The sequence below is a fragment of the Gekko japonicus genome, unplaced genomic scaffold (assembly GCF_001447785.1).
Source record: "Gekko japonicus isolate JY-2015 unplaced genomic scaffold, Gekko_japonicus_V1.1 scaffold714, whole genome shotgun sequence".
In the NCBI taxonomy this organism is placed as follows: domain Eukaryota; kingdom Metazoa; phylum Chordata; class Lepidosauria; order Squamata; family Gekkonidae; genus Gekko; species Gekko japonicus.
This window is the reverse complement of record NW_015166444.1, coordinates 832,257-851,987: the sequence shown is the minus strand read 5'-3', so window position 1 is coordinate 851,987 and position 19,731 is coordinate 832,257. Positions and strand designations below refer to the sequence as shown.

At 47.4% G+C, this 19,731-nt stretch overlaps 1 protein-coding gene across 5 annotated transcripts in view; it reads right to left on the bottom strand.

The window, feature by feature from the left end:
* Positions 1–2,912: 2,912 nt before the first annotated feature.
* The window catches only part of NTM (neurotrimin), a 558,359-nt gene continuing 541,540 nt past the window's right edge, over positions 2,913–19,731 (bottom strand). For 2 of the 5 annotated variants that reach the window (XM_015411989.1, XM_015411993.1), the window contains 2 exons: positions 9,675–9,707; positions 2,913–3,952 (listed from right to left, as the gene is read on the bottom strand). In XM_015411989.1, the coding sequence (XP_015267475.1) occupies positions 3,852–3,952; positions 9,675–9,707 (134 nt within the window). In that variant the 3' untranslated portion in view covers positions 2,913–3,851. The remainder of the gene's footprint in view (positions 3,953–9,674; positions 9,708–19,731) is intronic. The other 3 variants (XM_015411992.1, XM_015411994.1, XM_015411990.1) reach the window with 2 other exon arrangements.

Sequence of the window (19,731 nt, the reverse complement as noted above, 5' to 3'; positions counted from 1 at the left end):
TAGCGAACTGCAGCCGTTCCTATCTGAGTCCTATTACTTTTGAGTTACAAAGGGAAGCCATCAGCCGCGTATGGTAGCCTGCCAGATGTGTGCCAGCCTCTCCACACAAATTGTTTTTGCAGTCCCAGGCAAGTAGCCAAAGCCAAAGATTTATTGATTTATTTAATGGTTCACCATATATGGTGGTAAGAACGTAGGAAACTCCAGCTGGTTTGTTAGTATGATGAAATATATCAAGACAGCTACTGGATTCTTCTCTCTCATTTTGCGTGATTACTCATGACACACTGATCCTTGGAGGGAAAACAATTTTTGTTGGGCATGTTGGGTTTTGAAGACACTATTATGTCCTGTATGATACCTCCAAAGCGACCCGTAGATTTCTGAGGGTTTCCCCCTTCCATACTGCAAAATTTAAAACACATTCCTCTTCGACAGTTAATTACAAAGTATTATTAAGAGTCATACATCCCAAATTGCAGTTCATCATACTAAAGTAATAGGATGGTGCATAAACAGTACAATCCTAAATAGAAGGCAAAGGTAAAGGTTTCCCTTGCTTGAAAGCCAGTGGAATTCGACTCTAGGGTGCGGTGCTCATCTCCGTTTCCAAGCTGAAGAGCCAGCGCTGTCCAGAGACATTTCTGTGGTAATGTGGCTGGCATGACTAGATGCTGAGGTGCACAGAACGTTGTTACCTTCCCACCGAAGTGGTACCTATTTATCTACTTGCAATTTCTTGCTTTCAAACTGCTAGGTTGGCAGGAGCTGGGACCAGAGACGGGAGCTCACTCCATTGTCATGCGGCACTAGGGTTTTGAACTGCTGAACTACTGACCTTCCAGTCTGCAGTTCAGCATCTTAACCACTGAGCCACCACAGCTTACATCCTGCTAATTCCATTGAAGTTAATGGATTTAGAAGGGTGGAGCTCTGATTAGGACTGCACTGTAAGCATGGGACCCTTCCAAGGGACCATCATACTAGTTTGGTTCCCAAAACCAGATCTCTCCTATTGAATCAACATTCAACCATTTATTGAAGACCAACTCGATGCAATGACTGGATATATATATATCCTTCCTTATATTATAAAAGTGATTTGGGGTGGCCACATTCCATGTGCTCCCTCAGCCATTGACCTGTCAGCTGCCAGTCAACGGGACTTGTGCCATTGGCTGGGTGCTGGGTCTGAGGGGGCCAATCCCCTGGCCATATTGCCTCCCTCCATCACCTCAGTCCCACCCACAGACCCATCGGCCAGCCTCTCACCCTCAGTCTGCGGGGAACCACTGGCCAGGATGGACGCTTTGCTGGCAGACCAACTGGCCTCGGGGATGGCTGCGCTGCGCTCCCCTGGGCCGGTGTGGCCTGCCCCAGGTCATCCGTGGAACCTGCTTTGGGGGGAGGCCCAGCCTTCCCTGCATCGCCCCTGGCCTTGCTGGCCCAGCGCTGCGGCAGAGTGGCCTCATGGAGGGGAGAAATGCCCACGCCCCATGGACCCTGCTTTGGGAGAGGAGGGCCCTGCCGGCCTTCCCTGCTCCACCCCCAGCCTCGCTGGTTCGGCAGCATGGCCCGACTGGCCTCGGAGAGGGGGGAGACGGCCACTCCGCACTTCCCTGGGCCAGCATAGCCTGGCCCACGGAGGCCACAGGCCCTGCTTGCGGGGGGGGTAGAGGGCCCCACTGGGGTTCCCTGTGCTGCCCACGTTCTCGCTGCCCCAGCGGCATGGCCTGGCTGGCCTTGGGGAGGGGGGAAACAGCCACACCGCACTTCCCTGGCCCGCTGTGGCCTGGCCCAGGGAGGCTGCGCACCCTGCTTCGGGGGAGGCCCTGCCAGCCTTTCCTGCACTGTTCCCACCCTAGCTGGCCCAGCAGCATGGCCTGACTGGCCTTGGAGAGGGGGGAGATGGCCACGTTGCGCTTCCCTGGGCCGCGGCGGCTGCAGACCGGGCCACTCTCCCTCTAGAGATCGTTGTCTTTTTTTCTGAAACGGGCCTTATTGCTAGTATATATATAAAAGCACATCTGTCTGGACAACCACCTTAAGAATGAGGTCTCACAATCAACCTGTAGGGCAACATGAATCATATTCTCTCTTTTTAAATGTCAAATCGGAGACAACCTCCCAGTTTTGACATCCAGGCCAACCCAAGACAAAGGAGGCTTTCATCTGCTGAGCATCCCAAAACCACACCAAAGCACATTTTTCCAGTTCTGTCCGCTGAAAAGGAAATCTGAGGGGTAAATCAAAGCAATTTGATTTCTCACGTAGCCACAAGAAATAGTTTTGTTTTTCAAAAAAAGACGTATGATTATTTGAAACTTCTTTCATTTTATTTTGTGTCCCTATCTGAAGGTGTGTGGAGCAGGGAGAATGAAGAAAATGTATTGATTAACATCACCTTTCCCCTCCCTCATATCCATCCAAATTCGGAATGAGAGGCTGCAGAATTTTTTTTTTCATTCTTTCTTTTCTTTTCTTTTTTTTATAAATGTCTCCAACATGTAAATAACCCACGGGAAGGCCAAAAAAAAAAAAAAGTAGGCAGGAATTAATTACACAATTACCAATAAAACTCTATCCTTGTGTCCGAGAAGACCAATACACAGCTAACTCCATATACAGCATGCAGTAATGTCAGAAAAAGGACCTGGCTGAGAAATAATGTGCTCAAATGCTAACCAAAAAAGAAAATAATTATAATTATAATATATATATATATGTATATTTATATATATACTGTATATATATATTTATATATATAAACTCATAAAAAAGAATAAGCATATCCATCTAACTCAACATACAGTGAGTGTCAACCTTTCGTACTTCTGAACAGTATGAAGACATCAAAAAATCTTCTTGACTTGGAACACCAGAATCATGAATGAAAACTCGAGAATGCTGGCGGAGGCAGTGCTTGTTCATCTTCTCTTCATTTTTTTTTTTGTTTCTCCACTGGACTCGTCAACTCTCATCCAGACGGATCACGCAGACAACCGGAGACAAGTTGACCTTCCACCTCTTGTAAACCTAGTTTAAGAAGCCCACTACTCGATTGGTTTGTAATGCTTAATAAACGTCTCTCCCCCCTTTTTTTGTTTGTTTTTGTTCTTTTTTGTTGTTGCTGTTTTTTATGAACTAACAAGTTCTAGGCTCATATCAGAAAATATAATTAATAAAATTAATAATGAATCAGAATCCCTTATTATCCGTGATATCCATGTAGTACAATGAATCAATGTCTTAACAACTGCGTATATGTTGTGTTTTGCCGTTGTTGTTCCTCGTGGTTGAATTGGTTGCGGTCTGTAGTTGTTTCAGTGGTAGCTTGCAACCAAACAAATGACAGTATCGTCCATGAAGAAGAGGGAAAAATGGGGGGTGGGTGATGAAAAAGCCATGAATTCTTGCACATGGGGCAGCCAACCTTGTAATCCTCCATACAGGGGGACCAAGCAGAGAGAGACAGAAAGACTGACGGAGAGTGAAAGAGAAAGAGAGAAAACGAGAGAAAGTCTGCCTTGGCAGGGTGAGGACAGGAGACAATGGTCACTCAGCCAAATGCACTGGTTAGTCCCCAACAGCTGCATACTTGTCCATGGCAGGAAAAAAAGTGGAAGGAAAAAAATGAGAAGGAAAGAAAAACAAAACACTCAGTCGTGTTCAAACATCAGCAGGACAATTTAGACTCTTCTTGTGTTTTCAGATTCCCTTTCTTTCCCTCCCAGATTTCCTCATAATATACTCTCTTTACTATTATGATTATTTTTTAAAAATTTTAATATTCTTCTTTTTTTCTCTTTTTTCCCCTTTCTTTCTTCTTCCTTTCACCATCGTTGGCGGGGTCAAAACTTGGGCAGCAGGTGAAACAGAAGGACGGAAAGCAGCCAAACGCTGGCAACTGTTCTGGATCCATCACTGTTCCCATCATGCACTGCACCAGGTCCTGTGGGAAGAGAGGAGTCACCGTGTCAGCTGAGGGAATCGAGAAATAAACAAATCGGACCTAGACAGCTCCCTAATTGAAACAATTTCTCTTACCACGGGGAACTACACTTTCTAGCGTAACAGCAACAGGTCTGTGAAGGAAATCCTTGAGGTAAAGGAAAAGCAAAGGTATATTGCTGCATGCTTCATGGTCCCTGTATCCTGAATCACAATACTATCCCAACTAGGTTCCAGGCAATGTTCCCTCTAAGCTGTGGAGTCTTGTGAGCAGAAATTCTACTATGGGCATTAAAGTTGTGAGCAAGCAATTTGGCTCCTGCATGAATTAGTTTGCTCTGGAGCTATCCCTCCTGAGCTAAGACAAAAAATGTGTGAGCCGGAGGCTAAAAAACTGTGAGCCAGCTCACACTAACTCAGCTTAGAGGGAACACTGGTTCCAGGTAGAAGAGAGCCACAAAAAGGGTTTGTTATGAAAAATCAGAGTGTTGAATCTTCTGAATAACTAAAAAATAAATTCTAAGGATAATGGCCAGGTTTCCAAGAAGAAGTCTTGGTGAAAAGGTAGCCTTACCCAAGTATCTCGCTGTGGATGGAGAGATCCACAATGAAGGGAAAGCCTGCTAAATCATTCCAGCAATACTCACTTATAATTCATGCAGCACGGCCCAGGCTAGCCTGATCTCGTCAGATCTTGGAACCAAAGCATGGTTGGTCCTGGTTAACACTTGGATGGGGGACCACCAAGGAAGTCCAGGGTTGCTATGCAGAGGCAGGCAATGGCAAACCAACACTGCTAGTCTCTTGCCTTGAAAACCCTATGGGGTCACCGTAAGTTGGCTGCACCTTGACAGCACTTTCCACCACCATCCCTCGTAACTGCTGCTCAATTCCACTGGATACCACTACTCTAAGTGGCCACATTATTGCCTATCATACACCCTCTCCCCATCCAGTTTGCACCCTCCCAGAATCCAGAACATTGCAATCACTTATCATCTGTACCTCAAGAAACAAGATCTTTAGAATGATGAATTGCCTGAGGCTGCTCTACACTCTGTTGACCCTTTGGTTGATCTAGCCTCATATTGTCTACTGGGACTGGCAACAGCTTTCCCGGATCTCACAGAGAGAACTTTCACATCATCTGATCCTTTATCAGGAGATGCCAGGGATTTATCCCATGACTGTCTGGACGAGACACAGCCCCTGTCTAAGCCAGTTCTACAGCTCTCCTGGGATAACTTGGCATGTGTTTGCAAACTTGTGCATCATTATCATATATAGGTGTATGTTGAGGCTTTCTGTTAAATGGATACATGATGGCAAACCTCAGTCTGAAATGGGAGTAGAGATGGACTTACAAAAGCAGCCAAATTATCTGCAGATTTCAAGATATCTGGCAAGTGAAAATTAGCTTTTGCTGTGTTTGTGTCCTCCATCTTCCAGAGAAGGTTGCAGCTGTCACACTTCCTTCTAGATCGTTCTATTTCTACACCCAGATAAATGCCAACTATAATTTCTCTCCCCCTCCCCAAAACAAACATAAAAACCCATTCAGTATAAGAAATATTCCATGAAATGTCCTTCATCTTCCAGAGAAGGTTGCAGCTGTCACGCTTCCTTCTGGACCATTCTATTAATATACTCCAATAAATCCCAACTTTATAATTTCTTTCCCCCCTCCCCCAAAACAAACACAAACTGTTCAGTAAAATAAATATTTCCCCAGCCCTGTTAGATCAACTGAGTTTATCATAATACAGTTGGACCAGCGACTCAAGAAAGCGGAAATCACCAGATTCTTGAAAGTGAAGTTGGATGCTTTGAAATTTCGTAACGAGCTTTGGAGGGAGCCAAGCACAGAGCTGCATGGAAGAAGATAATGGAGCTCCAGCTGCCAAAGCTGCCATCAATGGCAGCGGAGCCAACAAAGAAGCCGGAGTGGCCCTGCCTGGCCTTCGCTATGGCTTCTTTCCAACATTCATTCCTTGGAGCTCATTAAGGAGACATGTGACAATCCAAAGTGGCCAATAAACAAGCCCTGTGGTATCCCAGAGAAAAAAGGCTTTTAAGCGTCAATTATCCAGCGAGAGCAACTGAGAACAAAGACAAATCATTGGCGAATAAGTGGCCCAGAATACCCTTGTGAGTTGACTATACAGGAGCCAAGTTTGGACTACACAGGCAGCTGAGATACCATTGGTGGCGCCCCACACTAGTGGAACTCCCCTCCTATGGTGGCTCCCCACAGGGCAGCAACCACTCGCAAGTCCTGTTTACTAGATTCTCTTTGCGTGTGCAGTTTGATACGGATTTCTGTTCCTTTCGTTCATTCACAGCTTTTTATACGACTGATGCCCACATGTGCATTAATAAGACTGTGCGGAAATGCAACTTGATCGGGCTGCTGGTGCAGTTGTGCTTTTGCGTGGTGTTTAACCAGAAGGACCACATCCCCCCACACACTGTCCTGCTCATCCGTTAAGATCTTCACCTCAAGATCTACTCTCTGCACTGACAGTAGCAAGCCAGCTGGCAACCGGAGACAGGTTTCTTGGGGGGCAGGGAATGGGAGTAGAGGCATTCTTGCTTTTTGAACACAGTCATTGTGGAGACCCATCTGGCACCTTCTCTTCTGACAAGTTCCCTTTTTTTGGAGTGTCTTATTAATGCCCAGGGGTCATTTCCTGCAGGAGCGCACAGGAGCGGAGCTCCGGCAGTAAAGAGCCCAGGGGGAGGGCACATGCAACAAGCCCCACCCCCTACTCCCAGCAGCCCTCCGTCAGAGCAGGAAGCAGCCAGGTAAGCTGCAGAGCCCCCCCGGCCCAAAACAGTCCAGTGGCACCTTTAAAACCAAGTTTTGTTCAGGTACAAGCTCTCCCTCCTCTGCGAGGACAGATCTGCATGTTCCTCCCCCCCCCCCAATAGCTAGCAATCCAAAATAGTCCAGTGGAGCTTGAGCGGCGGGTGTTGCCTTCTGACACACTTCCAGTGATGTCAGGGGGTGTGGCATATGCAAATAAGTTATGCTAATGTGTTATGCTAATGAGCTCCTGCACCTCTTTTTTTACAAAATGACCCCTGTTAATGCCCACGTGCACTGGGTAATGTAGAGAGGGTGGAAAGATGGAAATGATCTGGAGGAATGCTGTGACAAACTGTATGCGATTCGGTTCTAGAATTAACTGTTAAAAATTCTCCTGAACTGGAATCAAAGATGACTGGGATGCAGTAACAGAGAGGAATGCTGGGAATGGAGAAGTGGGTGGAGCAATGGGAACCTGTTCCGCCCTATTCCTCTGGAAGGAAACCCCACCGAAATCCATCAGGCAGCTACCAAGTGATATGATCCAGAGAACACGTTCCCTTTCCTCGGAGCATTGACTGTAGACGCATATTTTTTGCTAATGTGAATTGATCCAGTAAAACCATAACGTGACAGCACTGTTTGTGAGGAATCCCTGTTAGAATCAGCAGGATTTACTTCCAAATAAGCATAAATACAATCGAACTGTAAGCAAGGCCAAACATTTGCATGCTCCATAATAGGGTTGCCAACCTCTAGGTGCAACCTCGGGATCTCCCAGAATTATAATTGATCTCCAGACTACATACATCAATTTCCCTGAAAATGGCTGCTTTGCACTGAATGGCGTTATACCTTTCAGAAGTTCCTCCCTTACTCCAACCTAGCCCTCCCCAGAGTCCACCTCCGAATTTCCAGGAAGTTCTCAACCTGTGGTTGGTTGGCAACCATTCCCAAAAGCTTCCTGTTGTAGTACTTTGAAGTACAAATGGTTTTATTGTATGACCTTCCTCTTCAGAAAAACACAGGTATTTGTTTTCCCATGGATTCAATTACTGTGTCATTTGGCCACAGGCAACAACAACAACAACAACAAGAACAATATTCTAAGCAGAGGCAAACCTTTCCCAACCCCTTGAAGTCAACATAAGGGTGTAACTCTGTTTTTAGGACTACACTGTAAATTTTCCATTATGGCGCAATTTTATTTTTGTTTGGTTTCACCTAAATTCAACCAATGGCCAAGTACTTCCTTCAGAGACACCCTCCCTCCAGGTTGAGACATATCCTTCCAAAACAGGAGCACGGTTTAAAGCAAATTAAAATCATTCTTGTCACTTTCTACAAAAAGAGTAACAAACCGAATTATTGATTAAAACCGACAACATCAGTTACGTTTTATAACGTAATGTGAGGTATGAATAGATGTGTTGATTTCGATTGGACGGCATTGCATCTCGACTATGGAGGAAAGATTCCTGATCTAGCCCAATTAATCAGTAACCCCCAAAGAGGTTGTCCCTCACCCACTTTGAATTATCTGTTTCCCTTGCGGACACCTTTGGGTGGATATCTGTGGTTTTCTCCCTTACTATAGGAGCTGCAGTTGTTGCCACTTGTTATATGTATTATCCTGTTCTTCCTGAGTTGTTTTCTATTTCTGTAATACCATTCTCTGCACTGTTTCAACTCTGAAATTTTGGTCCCATTGCATTGCTCATGCCACCGGATCGTATTGTTTTACACTGAGTAATCCGCCTTTGACTCTCAGCGAGAAAGGGGGGGCTAGAAACAGAGTCAGTCAGTCAGTAAATAAATAAATTCATAAACAGCATACCGCCCAAGTGGCTTTGCTCATTCTTGTTGCTGATGTGATGACTGAGATTCGAACGTGCAAACTTGTCCCGTTGGAAAGCATTGTGTCGGAAAGTGAGGCAAGGAGCCAGAACTGGGCATAATATCTGTAATTAGTGCAGAGCAGGGGTCATTTCCTGCAGGAGCGCACAGGAGCAGGGCTCCAGCAGTAAAGAGCCCAGGGGGCGGGCACATGCAACAAGCCCCACCCCCTGCTCCCAGCAGCCCTCAGGCAGAGCAAGAAGCAGCCAGGTAAGTTGCAGAGCTCTCCCCTGCCCCCTGGTCCAAAACAGTCCAGTGGCACCTTTAAGACCAAGTTTTATTCAGGCACAAGCTCTCCCTCCTCTGCGAGGACAGATCTGCACGTTCCCTGCCCCCCCCCAATAGCTAGCAATCCAAAACAGTCCAGTGGACCCTGAGCGGTGGGTGTTGCCTTCTGACACACTTCCTGTGACGTCAGGGGGTGTGGCATAGGCAAATAAGTTATGCTAATGAGCCATGCTAATGAGCTCCTGCACCTCTTTGTCTACGAAATGACCCCTGGTGCAGAGTGTGCCATGATATGGTGACCGCAGAACAAGGACCTTGTATGTATGAACCAAGCCTGAGCTCCTAAACAAAGGTAAATCTGAAACGCGACCTTTCTCACACAAATAAGGAGAGCTGGAGAGGTCTGGAAGAGCAGTGGCAAAGCAAGGGGGAGGGAGGTCCACAGTGAATGGAAGTGTAAGCTGCGTAAGGATCGCTACGACACATTAGACTGCAGGGCACGAGGGCTAGCCACATCATCCCACGCTAAAGATGGCCGGCGACAGGCAGCACCTTGCTACCAAAGCAGATCTTTCGCAGCAGGCGCAGGGAGGCCTTTGGGGATTCAGAGGAACAGAGGCGGGGGACGAGAGAAAGAAGCTGAGAAAGGAAGACGGTCACCATTGCTATTAAGTCCTCGATGTTAGCTTAGCTGCAGGGGAAGGGAAAAGAGCTGCAGGGAAGTGGTTGGGGTTCGAGGCCAGCACTGGGAAGCAATCAGCAGGGTTTGCATGTTTGTTTTTTTACTGACCTTGCCGAGTTGTCTGGAGTGCAGTTGTTTCTTCTACAAAATTAAAGAACATGTTATCAATAAGGCACGAGGAAGTGCTGGCAATGCTTTCTGGCCTACTTGGGAGACACGAAGCTGCCTTACTCTGAATCAGACCATGGGTCCATCAGAGTCAGGACTGTGTCTATGCAGCTCCCCAGGGTCTCAGGCATAGAGGTCTTCCGCATCACCTCCTCCCTGATCGGTTTAACAGCCGGGGATTGAGCCTGGGGCCATCTGCATGTCAAGAGGACGCTATTCCACTGAGCCGCAGCCCCTTGAGCTGGAGCCCTTGCAGACAGTTTACAAGCAACCTGTCTGTCAGTTTCTGCCACGTTTTCTCCAAGGGGGCCTTCTGGGTGCTCCATCCACAAGCAGTTTCAGGAGAAGTTCATCAACGGCTAATCAATGGCTACGACAAGGACGTGACTGAAATGCAGATCAGGGTGGCTCAAATATCATTCCAAATTGTTAAAAAAAACACCCCTCATCTGCATCTCCGATCCTACCGAGAGAACTACTGCCCCCCAAAAAAGCAAAGATTGTAAAGGATTCATACATGACTCCACCATGGAGTGAATCAGTTTGTTGGATGTGAAGAGCTGCTTCACATGTATGAAAGCGGAAGGAAACAAGGTCTAAGAAAGGAAAGTCGGGAGTGCAGATCCAAAAATACGTGTTTGGATCGACTGGATGACATAGCAAACTTTATCCCATGATCCCATTCTGCATGGGTTCCTCAGCAGAGAGGACTTCAGGAGTTAGTGCGGGAGCTACTATTGTGGACAAGATTCGAAATGGTGTGGCCAATTACCTCCCCCCCACCGAAAACACACTCCTACTTGTATCTGATGAAGGGAGCTTTGATTCTTGAAAGCGAATACCCCGGAAATCTTGTTGGTTTCTAAGGGGCTACTGGACTCAAATCAAACACACATCCTTTAGAGGATGGCTATGTGGGGCGACAGCAGAGAGGGAAAAGGTAACAACAGGTTCTCAGCTAGGTAATAAAACCCAACATAAACCTTCGTTAACACCTTAGGGGTTGGATCCTACTACCTTTTTTTACCCAATTGGCTTCTGTTGTAACACCTATCTAGGGATGCCAGCCTTTAGTTGTGACCTGGGGATCCCCCAGAATTACTGTTCATTTCCAGACTACAGAGCTTAGTTTCCCCGGAGAAAATAGATGCTTTGGAGGGTAGACTCTATGACATTGTATGCCATTGAGCCAGTTTGGCGTAGTGGTTAAGTGTATGGACTCTAATCTGGGACAACCAGGTTTGATTCCCCACTCCTCCACTTGCAGCTGCTGGATGGCTTTGGGCAAGTCTTTGTTCTGTCAGAGCTGTTTTTGAAAAGAGCAGTTTCTGTCAGAGCTCTCTCAGGCACGCCTACCTCACGGGGTGTCTGTTGTGGGGAGGGGAAGGGAAAGGAGTTTGTAAGCCGCTCTGAGACTCCTTTGGGTAGTGAAGGGCGGTGTATAAATCGAAATTCTTCTCTTCTCCTTCTTCTTCTTGAGGTCCCTGTCTTCCCCAAGCCCCATCTCCAAATCTTCAAGAGTTTCTCAACTTGGATCTGGCACCCCCACCCCATCTCCTGCCAATGGCCAGGAGGGAGATGGCAACCCTACACCCACCCTATATGACTTCTGGTCATGTAGGTCTCCCACTCCAGCATAGACTCTTTGGGAAAGGGGGCCCCCTCCTCCCCTTTTCCGCAGAAGAAATGCTGGTAGGACCCAACCCCTGGTCCCTCTTAATTCAGTGGATGAAATCTAAATATAATTTCAACATGAAGATATACAGTGGGGTTTTCTAATGGGCTTTTAAGAAGTTCGCCCTGACCTGGATAGCCCAGGCTCACCCAATCTTGTCAGATCTCAAGAAGTCCCAGCTATTAATCCAAAACAGTCCAGTGGAGCCCTGCTGTCTTCTGACACATGTCCCGTGATGTCAGGGGGTGTGGCCTTCTGTCAGGGGTGTGGCATATGCTAATGAGTTATGCATTGCCTCTGGCCCAGCCCCAGCCCCCCCCCAGGAAATTGGAAAGTCTACGCCCTTGCCTGGTTAGATGGGAGACCCCCAAGGACGCAGCTGTCTCATCTATATTGTCACTCGGCTGGTTCCTCACTTGCAGAAGGGAGAGATGGGCACGGGGAATGGGTGTTTCCCTGCGGCTGGCATCCCGTACCAGCTCCCCACCTGCCCCCATTCCGTTGGCTCTGCTGTTGAGCATCGCTCTGGGATTCGTGAGGCTTGGGTCACAGTCGTCGTTCGAAAAGACAGTCTCCTGCTCACTCTGAGAAGCTGGCGTTCTACAATCCAACAGACAGCAGTCTCATTTGTTCGGGTGAAGGGAACTGTTATATCAATGAGCATTCTGGCCAATTCTCATTTGTCCTGATCCAGATGGCCCAGGCTAGCCAGATCTTAAAAGTTAAGCCAGGTCGGCCCTGCTTAGCACTTGGATGGGAGACCACCAAGGAAATCTAGGGTTGCTGTCTGGAGAAAGGCAATGGCAAACCGTCTCTGAACAACTCTTGCCTGGAAAACCCTACGCAGTCGCTGTCAGCCAGGCCTCTGTACTACCCTGGCTGCCATGAGTGTGTGTGTGTGTGTGTGTGTGGGTGACTGTGGAATCTTTACTTTTGTTTCCACTGAGTTTCTCTTGTTTTGGTTATCTCTCCCTGTAAGCCCAGCCGTATAACCTTGAGTGCCTGGTGTCTTTTTTTCTCTTGGAAAAGCTGGCCCGTTCGCTTGGCGGGCTCCTACCTGTCATTTGATTGGCCCTAAGCCATTTGGACCCTCTTGAGTCCTGTATATCTATTAGCTCCGCGTGCTTTATCCTCTGTTCTAACACAAAACGGTTAAGATACCTGAATGCCATATGGATCCCAATAAACTTTAACTCCTCTGAATGACTGCTGTTGAGAATTGATTGACTCGGGAGTCTGACAGTCACCTTAAGTTGACAGCACTTTCCACCACCAAAAGGTTCACAGTGCTTACGCATTTATGACTTTAGCACTGTATTCAGTTTAGTCAGTTCTTTTTTTTCTCTCCCTCACTCTGTAATTTTCCAAGAAGTGCATATGTACGTAAGGGAGAAAGAGACAAAAAACCCCACAGGGGCTGGGCACATGCATGCGTTCATAGGCGCCCCTGTGTGTCTGACTCCCTGCCACGCTTGGTATGAGGGCCCAACGCGAAGCTTCTCTTTGATGATGGCGTCCTTTCCTAATTGTTTGCCTGCACTGTTTTAAGAGTTTACCGCAGTCTCGTGTTTGCTAATAAATTGGCTTGATGATCGTTGTTGTGAACCTCGCAGAAGGCGACGGCTTTTTCCGGAAGCGCAGATAGCATCATTAAAATGGCTTAATGCCTGGAAGATGAAAGATGGAAAGGCTCTCTGCAAAGAACAGGAAAGGGGGTCCGACAGCGGGCATGGCTGCCATAGAGCTTTGGGAGGAGGAGAAGGAAGCAGAGAGCCCAGCTTCTGCTGGTGCTCTTCATCTCGGGAGCCAGTGTGTGCATATCTCAGTGCTCCCAGACAAAAGCCTTTATCACTGCTTGGTTTACTGCTATTTACTGTGGTAGTATTTCTGATTGGTTGTAAGCATATTATGTTGGTTTAGGATGTTTGATCATAGCTTTCTACTGGAAGGCTTTCCCCCCCAACCTGCATTCCTTGAGGCGTCTTAAAGCTTGGCAAGACGGCCAAGGGAGAGGCCAAAGGTGTGTGAGAGTGAGGACATCTGTTTTGCTGACTCAGGCCTTTCCATCTCATTACATGTCGTTCTCCTGCCTATGTGAACCAGGCCTGAGCATACGCCCGAGAACATCCCCCAAAATCCTCTGCCACGCACAGGGATTCCCCAAGAAGAAAAGTCAATATGAAAAGTATTCCATGAAAAACAGAACTCTGAAAACGGCTGCCTTAAGAAAAAAGCTACATTTCAGTACACTGAAAGATAATTTCTATAATAGCTGTTTACCTTCATTGCCTAATAAATATTCTGATAAGTTCGCATTTTAAACTGCTTGGTATTAAGGGCAAACACAACAGATCCCTCTCTGTGGGACTGTGGGACTTCCTGCCCCATGACGAAGCCTGTCAGGTCCCCTCACTCGTGACTTTACAGTGATTTGTCAATTTTTTAAATCCAAGCAACCTTTTAGTGTTTGTCTCCCTGACCTGTGCTGATGTGCTGTCCTTTCACTTCAAATTTCATGTCTTCTTTTTTGTTTGTTTTGATGATGTGAGCAGCTTTCAGTATTATAATAAAGGGGAAATAAGTAAAATAAATATATACTGTTTTGTACGACGACTTACTCATAATTTTGGCATCGTATTGTAAACCCTACCTTTCCTCCAAGGAACGTACATCAGTCTCCCTCTGCTCCATTTTATCCTCACAACAACCCTGTGAGATAGACCGGGCTGAGAAAGAATGGCTGGCTGTCCACTGAGATCCATGGCTGAATGAGGAATGCAGCTCCCTGCTCTTATCTGGCATCCTAACGACTATACTAGCCCAGTCTCGTCAGATCTCGGAAGCTAAGCAGGATCGGCCCTGGCCAGTATTTGGATGGGTGACCTGCAAGGAAGACCAGGGGCGTGATGCAGAGGCAGGCAATGGCAAACCACCTCTGAAATGTCTATTGCCGAGAGCCAGTTTGGTGTAGTGGTTACGTGCATGGACTCTATTCTGGGAGAACCGGGTTTGATTCCCCACTCCTCCACTTGCACCTGGCTGGATGACCTTGGGCAAGCCATAACTCTGGCACAGCTGTTCTTGAAAAAGAGCAGTTTCTGTCAAGAGCTCTCTCAGCCCCACCTACCTCACAGGGTGTCTGTTGTGGGGAGGGGAAGGGGAAGGAGTTTGTAAGCCGCTCTGAGACACCTTTGGGTAGTGAAGGGCGGGGTATAAATCCAATCTCTTCTTCTTCTCTTCTTAAAAGGAAGTCTAGCTCACCACCTAGTGGTGTATAACGGTAAAAGAGCTGGAACTTCTGGCTGCCAGACAATCTTAAGATCTCCTGGCTTATACTACACACATTATTATTATCCATTATCACCAAGTACTTTACCACATGGGCTCTAATACCAACATGCAACAATAATCCTCCTCAGCAGTCACATACTGCTTATTTATTGTTTGTTTGTTCGTTTATTAGCCATCTTTCTGCCTTACAGGAATACTAGAATCATAGAGTTGGAAGGGACCAGGGTCATCTAGCCCAACCCCCTGCACCAGGCAGAACATTCACAAATACCTCCCTCCCCCAACCCCCAGTGACCCATGTTCCATGCCCAGAAGATGATAAAAACCCTCCAAACTGTCCATCCAAACTGTCCTGGAGAAAAATTGCTTCCTGACCCCAAAGTGGCGATCATTATTTCCTTGGGCTTGTAAGAAAGGGCCGCGAGAGCTATGCACTGAGGTAACCCTTCCTGCCCTCCCTCTCACGATCTGCCTAAGTTCACAGAATCAGCATTCAAACTCAAAGGGGCTTACAATATAAATAGCAATAAACACAATAAAATACATAAAACCACTAATTTTAAATTAATAATTTAAAACTGCCAGCTAGCAGAGGAGCTCTAATCCATCAAACACTGTCGTGAATAAAACCGTCTTCAGCTGCCTCCTAAAGGTAGAGAGTGAGGGGGCTATAGGCACACCTCCCTGGGGAGGTTGATTCACCAGCCATGGGGCTGCCACTGAAAAGGCCCTGTCTTGTGTAGCCACCCAACGAGCTTCTCTGGATGATGATAGAGTCAGGAGGGCCTCTCCTTGTGATCTTACTTCCTGGGCAGGAACACAGGGGAGAAGACAGGCCAATGCCAAGCTACGTAGGGCTTTAAACTATTCAAAACACTTCATACACATCATATGGTTATAGTAAAGGTAAAGGTTTCCCTTGCTCGAAAGCTAATTGAATCCAACTCTAGGGGGCGGTGCTCATCTCCATTTCCAAGCTGAAGAGCCAGCGCTGTCTGAAGACTTCTCTGTGGTCATGTAAACACCAAGGCTCACGGAACGCTGTTACCTTCCCACCGAAGTGGTACCTGTTTATCTACTTGCACTTTCTTGCTTTTGAACTGCTAGGTTGGCAGGAGCTGGGGCCAGAGATGGGAGCTCATTCCATCATGCGGCACTCGGGTCTCAAACTGCCAAACTACAGACCTTCCGGTCTGCAGCTCAGCGTCTTAGCCTCTAAGCCACTGCAGCCCCTTCATATGGTTATAACCCTTCTAAAAACCCTGAGGGTTAGGTGACGATTTTTAATCAGCCTCGGATTGCAAGCGAGGAGCTGAGGTCAAGAGAGGAAGAGGCCCAGTGCGCACTCCCATGCTTGTCTGCCTGCTACTCAATATGGGGATATCGGTGGTTTCCACATGGGGACAGGCTTGTGTGTTTTCCCCATTGCTGGGATGGCTGCTGATACAGCACACGAGCAATGGGGCTTCCGCACGGCCAGCTTCCCTGGAGTTCCCCCGTCCCAATCCCCCAGAAGGTGCCATCGCTCCATTTTTTAAAAAAAGATGGCAATTGAATCTTAGTATATCAATATAATGTAATAGGAATATCTGTAATGTGTTCTCTGCAGGGCTATTTTTGGGCAGGAACGCACAGGAACGGAGTTCCGGCTGGCTCCTGAGTTGGCCACGCCCAGCAGGAACTCATTCGCATAATAGGCCACACCCAACGGCAGAAACTCATTAGGATTGGCTACATTAGGGGTGTGTGGCCTAACATGCAAAGAAGTTCCTGCTACAAAAAAAGCCCTGGGTTTTGACCACAAACAAGGTAAACAGAATAAGAAGCAAAAGGTGGGTGTAGTAGCATGGGGTGTGGCCTAATATGCTAATGAGCTGTGATGTCGGGGGTGTGGCTTAATATGCTCATGAGTTTCTGCTGTTGGGTGTGGCCTATTATGCTAATGAGTTTCTGCTGGGCTTTTTCTACCAAAAAAGCCCTGGTTCTCTGAATTCTGAGCTTTCTTTCTTTTTTTAAAAAAAGTAAGAATAATTTAGCTCTCGCGCAAGTATCTAGCTCTTCTAGCCCTTTTATAAATACAATATTGAATGACCACCATTTTTAAAAAAGTGGTGGGAAGAGAAAGTGGCTGTCGCAGGGACAGCATCAAGGAAAATGGCTACCATGTAGATGGGAAAATCTGAACTTTCCCACCCACATGGCAAGCATCCAGGTTTTACTGAGAGTGTTCAACGCAGGTTTGAGAAAGACTGGAAAAAAGCTGGGGGAAACCCTGGGAGGTGCAGGACTGTACCATGATACTGTAGGGAACCAGAAGAAAAAAAATCCCTGGTTCCCAACAGCATGGAACTGGGGGCAGATAACCTTTATGGAAATGGGCACAGCAATTAAAGTATTATATACTACTGGAGCTGCGGTGGCTCAAGTGGTTAAGATGCTGAACTGCAGGCTGTGGAAGGTCAGTAGTTCAGCAGTTCGGGACCCGAGTGTGCCACATGACAGAGTGAGCTCCCGTCTCTAGTTCCAGCTCCTGCCAACCTAGCAGTTCAAAAGCAAGAAATTGCAAGTAGATAAATAGGTACCACTTCGGTGGGAAGGGAACAGAGTTCCGTGCGCCTTGGTGTTTAGTCATGCCGGCCACATGACCACGGAAACGTCTTCAGACTGCATTGCCTCTTCAGCTTTGAAATGGAGATGAGCACCGCAACCCTAGAGTCGGATTCGACTGGCTTTCGAGCAAGGGAACCTTTACCTTTATAGTACTGGAACCAGGAGAGGAATACAAGACGACATCTGATTCCCAAGGGCTGCCAGTCTCCAGGTGGGGCCTGAAGATCTGTCAGAATTACAAATGAATCTCCAGACTATAATGATCAGTTCCCCTGGAGAGAATGCCTGCTTTGGAGTGTGAACTCTATGGCATCATAACCTGCTAAGGCCTCCTCCCCTCCCAAACCCCGCTTATCCCAGGCTCCACCCCCAAATATCCAGGAATTTCCCAACCTGGATTTCATAACCTTTCCACCCACTGCCCCCTTCTAAAACCACATGCATAGAGAAATGCCATCTGTCTTCTGCTTCTACCTCCCCTGATAGGTATGGGTCGGTGGACTCGCCGGGGGTGGGGGGAGCAAAGTTCCATGCAGAAAGTTCCATGCAGAATTGCAGAGTTTTCTGTGCTGGGGAGCATTCCAACCTTCCAGGTCTTGGGTAATGAGAGGGTGAACACTCTGCCTACTTCTGGAGTTGAATCCTCTAGGAAATGTTGGCTTGCCAACCTCCAGGTGGGGCCTGGGGATCCCCTGGAATTACAACTGATCTCCAGATCACACAGACTGGTTCCACTGGAGAAAACTGCTGCTTTGCAGGGTGTCCTCTGTGATGTCATACTCTGAAGAGGTCTATTCCGTCTTCAAACCCCACCGTCCTTAGTTTCGACCCCCAAATCTCCAGGAATCTCACAACCTGGAGTTGGCAACCCTTTGTTACACACCCCGTCAGAACTTCTGCACCCTGCCCACATGAGGTGCTAACTCAAGTCTGAGAACTTACTCTGCTGATTGAGAGAACAGACAGCACCAGAAGGGTAGGTAAGACTCAGGAGTATAGGCCTGATCATAGGCTGTAGCCAGGTTCATGGGCCTCGCTCCTTCTACCTGGGCATAACACAACTATCCATTGCTAGCAGCACCCAAACAAAATTTGGCCACCCACGAAAAAGACATATTCCCTCCAACTTTCCCTCCCATAATTCTAGTGATAGATCAAGATGGGTAGCTGTGTTAGCCTGTCCGTAGCAGTAGAAAAGACCAAGAGTCCAGTAGCATCTTAAAGACTAACAAAATTTGTGGCTGGCTATGAGCTTCCGTGAGTCACTGCTCACTTCTTTCAGGTATCTGAAGATATCATGAAAGTTCATACCCTGCCACAAATGTTGTTAGTCTTTAAGGTGCTACTGGACTCTTGCTCTTTTGTAAGTCTGGCACAATTCCCATCAATGTCTACAGTTTTCAACCATCTATCCCCCCCCCCCATACCTGGGATTGCTTGGTAGTCCAGAATATCCGCGTAAATCAAGAACTCTTGATTTATTAAAAAATCATTCCAGCCAATCACCTCCCAAAGCTTGTCTTTTGACCACCTTCCAACCCACCCACCCCCTTACACCTCTGCTTCAGTCAATTTTTTTTTTAAAAGGCTGCAATATTGTTAGAACCTGGTAGAGAAGCTGGCGGTACTTACATGGCAGAATGTAGGGAGGCATGAGGAGGAGACACACAGGGAAGCCATGCGGGAAGGAGGAAAAAAAAGAAAGAAAAAAAACAGAAGAAGAAAAGAAAAGGGAAAAAAGAAATGAGTTAATAAATAAGCTCTGCTTTTTTTCAAACGGAGGCAGTTGCGTTATCAAGTGTCGAGTCCGTAAGGGGGAAAGGGAGATGCAGAGAGAGAGAGAGACGACATTCATTTCCTGGGAATGGTGATGGGATCTGATGGAGGTCCAAGGAGCAAAAGGATAAGTTATGTCCATTCCTTAGATGCGTCTTCGATGGAGATGGGAGGGAGATTGGAGAGTTGTCTGAGTGGCTAAAAATCCTTCCTCGCCGGCATTCCGTTAGCTTATCTTTTCTTTTTTGTCAGCCTGTTCAAACACCTGGATTTGGGACATGCTCCCTCCCTACAATCATGTCTCTCCATCTGCCAGAGGCTGCAAATTATTACCTTTAAATCTTTCAGGAGGGAGGGAGAGGGGCTTCAAGGGTCTTTTTGAGAGTGGAGCTGCGACTGGCAACAGCCCCTCTCCTTCCGTCCTGTAAGACTTAAAGGGCCCTCCAGCTGATCGGCGGGCCACGTGCTCCCCACCGATCAGCTGAAGACCTTTAAATCCCACAGGAGGGGAGGGAGAGGGGTGGCTGTGAGTGGCGGGGCTTGGGGTAGGGCTTGGGGTGGGGCTTTCCCCAAAAGCGAGGGAACCCCCGCCCCGACCTGGGGGCTGGCAACCCTATTCCCAAGGTGCATCATTTTGCAGACATT